The sequence below is a fragment of the Grus americana genome, chromosome 8 (genome assembly GCF_028858705.1).
Source record: "Grus americana isolate bGruAme1 chromosome 8, bGruAme1.mat, whole genome shotgun sequence".
NCBI lineage: Eukaryota > Metazoa > Chordata > Aves > Gruiformes > Gruidae > Grus > Grus americana.
The window spans coordinates 4,497,290-4,503,313 of NC_072859.1; the positions used below are offsets into that span (position 1 = coordinate 4,497,290).

General features: G+C 54.2%; 1 protein-coding gene across 1 annotated transcript in view; it reads left to right on the forward strand.

Annotated features, from left to right (window-relative positions):
* Positions 1 to 5,893, forward strand: part of NMNAT2 (nicotinamide nucleotide adenylyltransferase 2) — a 30,149-nt gene extending 24,256 nt beyond the window's left edge. The window contains exons 8-11 of the mRNA XM_054833601.1: positions 994 to 1,070; positions 2,055 to 2,156; positions 2,402 to 2,469; positions 2,602 to 5,893. Coding sequence (XP_054689576.1) covers positions 994 to 1,070; positions 2,055 to 2,156; positions 2,402 to 2,469; positions 2,602 to 2,704 — 350 coding nt within the window. The 3' untranslated portion in view covers positions 2,705 to 5,893. The remainder of the gene's footprint in view (positions 1 to 993; positions 1,071 to 2,054; positions 2,157 to 2,401; positions 2,470 to 2,601) is intronic.
* Positions 5,894 to 6,024: the final 131 nt, after the last annotated feature.

Sequence of the window (6,024 nt, forward strand, 5' to 3'; positions counted from 1 at the left end):
TGGCAGACAAGCTGCCTAAAATGAAGGAGGGTTGCACTCAGTGGCAGGAGGGGTTTCGGCCACCTGAGCAGCCACGGTGCTCCTTCCTTTCTCTGAAGCCCTTTAGGGGTGTTAGACCCACCAGGCTGCCACGCGCTCGGCACCACCATACATCACCCAAGGCTCTGCATGGGGAGCGTGACCCACCGACAGCTTGCTGGTGGTTTTGAGACCCATTTCATGGGCTAGCTCACACGCAGCCTGGCACGACACCCGTCCTGGCACCGGCACCATGAGGAGCCCAAAGGCTTTGGCCACCTGGAAATGCAAAGCAGGGAGGCACCTTCCCATGCAGCTGCCTCTTCCCACCCCTCCGGGTGGGTTTCTGCCTTTCTTCCGCTGGTTGCACAGATAAATTAATCTTTACAGGCCTGTCAGAGCAAAAAGCTCCTTCCTGCTGCGCAACTTTCTTAATGAGCAGCAAAGCCAACCCTCAACGCAAGCGATCGGCAAGCACAAGTCCCAGCTCGGGGAGAAAAAGGGAGGGCACGGAAATCCTCCAAGATGAACAAGAAAAACCTCTGGTGCTTCACCATGAGCTTTGCTAAAGCAAACACGGCCATGTGGAGGGTCTGAGCAGCCCCCTGGGCTCTCCCCGTTGCCCCGCAGCTGGAGATCCTGCAGCAGATCACAAAGCAATTATGGGTGCCCACAGCATGGAGAAGTTACTCCCATCCCCAGGAATACCCCACCTCCAGGGCTGGAGCACAGCAATGCCAACAACAACCCAGCAGCATGGGAGAGGAGCTGAAATACAATAGACTGAGGGGTATTTCATGTTTGGTACCTGCAGGGATGCGAGAAGGACCACGGGATCTTTAGTGGGACTTGTTTTGGCAGGGGAGGTCTGTGCAGAAGAGGCTCCCCCTGAGCAGCACAGTAGGATGGCAATGGGGGATGCCTGCTCAGCCCCGTTTGCTCCCACCTCTGACCTTCTCTGCTTCTTTTCTTCAGAGCTTCGCATCTTACTGCTCTGCGGCAGCGACCTGCTGGAGTCCTTCTGCATCCCCGGTCTCTGGAACGAGGCAGATGTGAGTTGCCACCGCCGAGTGCCACTGTGTGCTGTTTTTCCTTGGTTCCCTTCCTCCTCCTGCACTGCTTCCCACACCCAGCTCAGGTCCCTTGGGATGGCAGAAGTTGTACCCACCCTCCCCACTGCCTCCTCCATCCCAACCCTGACCCTCATCTCCCCTACGCACGGGCAGCCTGAGGGACAGGGTCTTCTGCTCCCGAGTCACCAACGCTGCCCAGCCCCCCCTTCCACAGACCCAAGCCCTGCTCCCACTCACCACTCGCGCAGAGGACCTCACCCGGGGTGCAGGGTAAGCCTGACCCAAGGGATTTCCAAAGGCTGCGCTCCCATTCCTCATCCCTTGGAAGGAGCCAGCATCAAGTAGATGCAAGTCCCAGCAGAGCAAGGCACGAAGGTAGGAAATGAGAGGTTTACAAAAGTTGGCCTGACGTTAGAAATGAAACACGTTTACAGCCAAATCAACAGCTTTCACTTAATAAAATTTGCTGACCCAGAGCTCTTTCGGCTGAGCCTGGTTTGTCCAACAGCAGGAGCCATCCCCACGTGGTGGCAAACTTGGCCACCTGCCTTGGCGCAAACTCAGGTTTCCTCTGCCCGAGGCAGAACAACCTTACAAGACCTCTGTCAGGAGCAACACGTCCATCCTGTTCATAAAGCCTTCCAGTGAGGCAGAGGTCTCATCCTCCTTGGGCAACCTCTTCTGCTGCCACCCTCTTTCTATCACAACAAGCCCTCCCTAAAGCCTAACCTCAACATCTAGTAATAGGATTTAACCCTGTGCCTTTTTATTTTGTCCTACGCAGATCACGCACTACCTTGATAAATCCAAGTTTCTGCCAAAGACTGTCCAGATAGCCTCAAATTCACTTTCTGTCTCCATCCAGACCATGACCCAGCTTTCATGGTGCAGGGGGTTGGCAGACAGCGGCAGGTTTTGCATGAGACAGTCATGAAAACTCTCCTCGCTTTGGGTTTCTCCTAGATGGAGGTGATTGTTGGGGAGTTCGGGATTGTGGTGGTGCCCCGGGATGGAGCAGACCCTGACCGGATCATGAACCACTCCTCCATACTCCGCAAGTACAAAGTAAGTGGATGCACACGTGGCTGGGGAAGGTTGTGAGAGGACCTGCAGCCTCTCTTTACCCAGGCGAGTGCTTTGGCCATGGAGCATGAAATGTCTCCAGGCCAGATGCTCTCAGCTGCTAGGTGGGATGAGCAATGGGGCCACCACACAGCAGCCTGCAAAGGCCAGCTGGGCAAGGAGTCTGGCAGGGCAGACACCTGCTTTTGGGCCATCCCTTCACTCCTCTCTCCCTCCTTCCTCTGCAGAACAACATCCTGGTGGTGAAGGATGACTTGAACCACCCCATGTCGGTTGTCAGCTCTACCAAAAGCAGGTGGGTGATGCAGGGGCACTCCTGCTCCAGGGCAGGGAGAGAAGTGTCCCCAGCCAGCCCCTCCACCTGTGGGGACACCAAGGTGCCACCCAACTTGGCTCTGACCCCTTTCCCCCTGCCCCGCACTCCCAGACTGGCCCTGCAGCACGGGGACGGACACGTCGTGGATTACCTCTGCCAGCCTGTCATCGACTACATCCTCAAGAGCCAGCTCTACATCAACGCCTCCGGCTAAGCGCCAGAGGCCTTGCAGCGAGACAGCCCTCGTGTCCCACCTGCCTACAGCTCTCCATCACTCTCTTCTCTCTCTCTCTCAGTCCGTCTCCAACTCTCTCCCCACCCCATGGCCTCCTGCCCGTGTCTGCCTCTCACCCCCGGCGCCAGCGCTCCATCATGCAGCAATGTCCAGGGAACCGCGGCACGGCCCCGAGGGGAAAAGTTTGGTCTCTTTTTTTGGGGGGAACTGCCCTCCCCCTCACACATGGGGAAGGAGGGGGGACTGGTAAAAGAGCGACGTGCTCATTGCACTCGAGGAGAAGCAGCTCTGGCACCCCCCTCCCAGCATGTCACTGGGAAATGGTCCCCCCCCGGTCCGTCCTCCCAGCATGCTCAGAGCAGGGGCTTCCTCTTCTGCATCATCTTATGGTACTTAAGCTCAATAAATCTAGGTGGACTTTTTTTTTTTTTTCTTAAATAGTTTTAGCACAAGCCCTTTGCACCTCTCGACACGATGACCAAACGAATCCTGGTTGGCAGCAGGCAGTTGTAACCCAACTGGCTCAGTGCCCCACGGCAAGTGGGCCTCCTCAGGCCAACAGTAGGACAAACTAGCTAACAAAATCCTCCTCCTGGCCCTGAAAAGTCACAGAGAGGGCATTTCTGAAGGGGAGCAGAGGCCTTGGCAAGCATCGCTGCCAAAGTATTACTGGGGGGGGATGTCATCTCACCTTTCCTTGGCTGCACGTGAACCCAACCCACCCCAAGCTACTCCCTAGGCAAGTGGAGTTGGGGTGATGCTCTACTCCAACCCAGTGTCAGAGAGGGAAGCCCTTAGCACCTAGAAAGGGAACCTGCCACTTATGAGGCCAAGAAACAAGGGAGGAAGAAGCAGGCGATGACCCAAAACCTCTGATGAGAATTGCCCCAAACCTGGCTGAGCTTCATGGGGACTGGGTCCATCCCAGTCCTCTAGCCTCCAGATCTCCATTTCTGTCTGTAAACTTCCCCCTTCTCCCTCCACTCCTCCCCTCTTCCTCTCCTTGAAGAGCTTATTAAATACATGACAGCTCCCCCCTCCCAAGCCGGCTGTGGTTACTTTGCACATCCCTTGGGACATGCCAGGCTCCTGCTCTCCTTCCTGTGACGTGCCCCCAGATGCCAGGGATGGAGCCTAGCGGAGATGCTCGCATTAAAAGCTGGGCAGATAACAGGGAGCAAAAGAAAATTATTTAAGTCCTGCGGAGAGGAGGGTGGCTGAAGCAGGCCATTGTCCTGCTGAGCATCCCTAGGGTGCCAGAACCCTGCGTAGCCCCTGGGAAAGGTCACAGCCATGAGGAGGAAGGTAGAGTCCTGCTCTACTCTCCCTTTGCTCCATCTAACCTTGTATCGCTTTGGGTATGGCCCTGCTGCCTACAGCTCCTGGGCATCTGCCCAGTCCCCACAAATCTGGGCTAACTGGGCTCAGGCTAGCCCACACCACCACCCTCTCCCAAAACATGACCATTGCCTGTGGTGGCTTTGTGGCTTTCCTGGGGCAGCGCTGTGACTAGCTGCTGGTCCCCAACAAGGGACAGTGTTGCGTTGAGACACCTGAAGGCTGAGAGTCCTCCAGGGTATTTCAGGGAAAGATCTGAAATTACCTTTTCCTTTTTTCCTTAAACGCCTATGAAGGGTCACGAGCTGCTCTCATGGAATCTCCAAAGATGAGACATTGTGCTAAGTTTGGTGACTAGCTGGCTGCTGCTGGCATCTCTGTAACAGCAAGCAACTTTGGACCAGACAAGGTAGCCTACAGCCATAGGCTCCTTGCAGCTGGCAAGTTTTTATGAGCAGTAGCTAACGACTTCTGGAGGAGGGCACAGCCCTTCCCAGAGGGGAAAGCAAGAGAGACAGAAGTGATGTGACTTGCCCAAAGGCCAGAAGAGGTCTTTCTTTGCCAGGGATTTCCCTCTGCATGGAGAGGCTTGTTTGGGAACTGTCGGAAATTCAACAGCCGAATCCCTCAGCTCCAGGTCCGGTATCTCCAGGTGGTTGCATACATGTACTGTGGGGTGGGGTAGCACCAAAGCAGAGAGGGTGGCGAAGCATGCAGGATTTGGAGTGCAGGGACACCTCTTTTCCAGGGAGGTCTTCAGCCACTTCGAGCTGCTCACCAACACCCTACTGAGCGCCTTAGCTAATGCGCTGGGCAGGTTCCCTGGGGTGGGACATCTCATCCATGAGACACCCAACGTACATAAGCCAGTAGCTAAACTCCTCTCCACTCATTGTTCCATGTGTTCAGTTCTTCAGTGTCTCCTCCATCTCCACCCCAATGCAGAAGTCACTTCAGACAGCAGCCTCCTCTCCTTGCCAGACATCCCCCATGTTTCTTAGCTCCAAGCCAGAGGAGAAAAAGCAACGGTAGCAACCAGCCTCCAAACACAGACATGGAGAGGGATTTTAACCTCCTGGGGGAGCAATGCCTCTCTGAAGAGGGTGGAAGGACAGTAGGTTTTAAGTGAGGAAAAGACACAGGGAAATGAAACAAAGGAGATGGAGAAGGAAGGCAGGCGGTGTGTCCGAGAGCCATCTCAGATCCTCCCTCCCTCCCTCAGGTACGTGAGATGGGACACAGGGGAAGCCAGCCGGCTTCATCCCATCCCATCACGGTTAGGATGGCATGCCTTAGAGACGTAGCATTGTGGTACGGATGATGAGTATATTCTGTCTTACTAGTCTTACCTGAGCCTTCGTGTATCTGCTCAGTAAAACTCACAGTATGGGGGGGTGGGACAGGGGGTTTGTAACAGGTCGTTCAGCTCTGGGACTGGTTTGGAAAATGTCTTTGGGTGGGTATGGAAAAAAAAAAAATCATCCCTGAAGATCCGTGGGACCACCGGGGAGGTGAGGACCAGGTTTTCCAGGGTGCAGGGGAGGGGTGGGAAGAAGCTTGTGGGTTTTGGTCTTTGAACCTCCACTTTTAAACAGTGCAATTTGCTGAAAGAGAAATGAACTTCAAATGCCTTTTGGGGGAAAAAAAAGGGGGGGGGGGGGGGGAGGGGTTGAAGTTGCCATGCCACCGATTTCACCTTTGTCAAAAGTTTTGGAGCCTAATTTTGTTTTTTTCCTTCTGTTGCTATATGGAAAAAAAATGGTCATTGACAAAAAAAAAAACTTTATCAGCAAAATGTTTAAATTATGTAATAAACAAAACAAAACAGAACACAGATGTTACTGGTGTCATTTCAAAACAGCCCCAAGACCAAACCAGCACAAAGATCACAAGCGGCTGCACTGCTGGGAGAACCGATGGGCAAATTCACCCAAAATGGGAAGACAGAGAAAATAAACCAG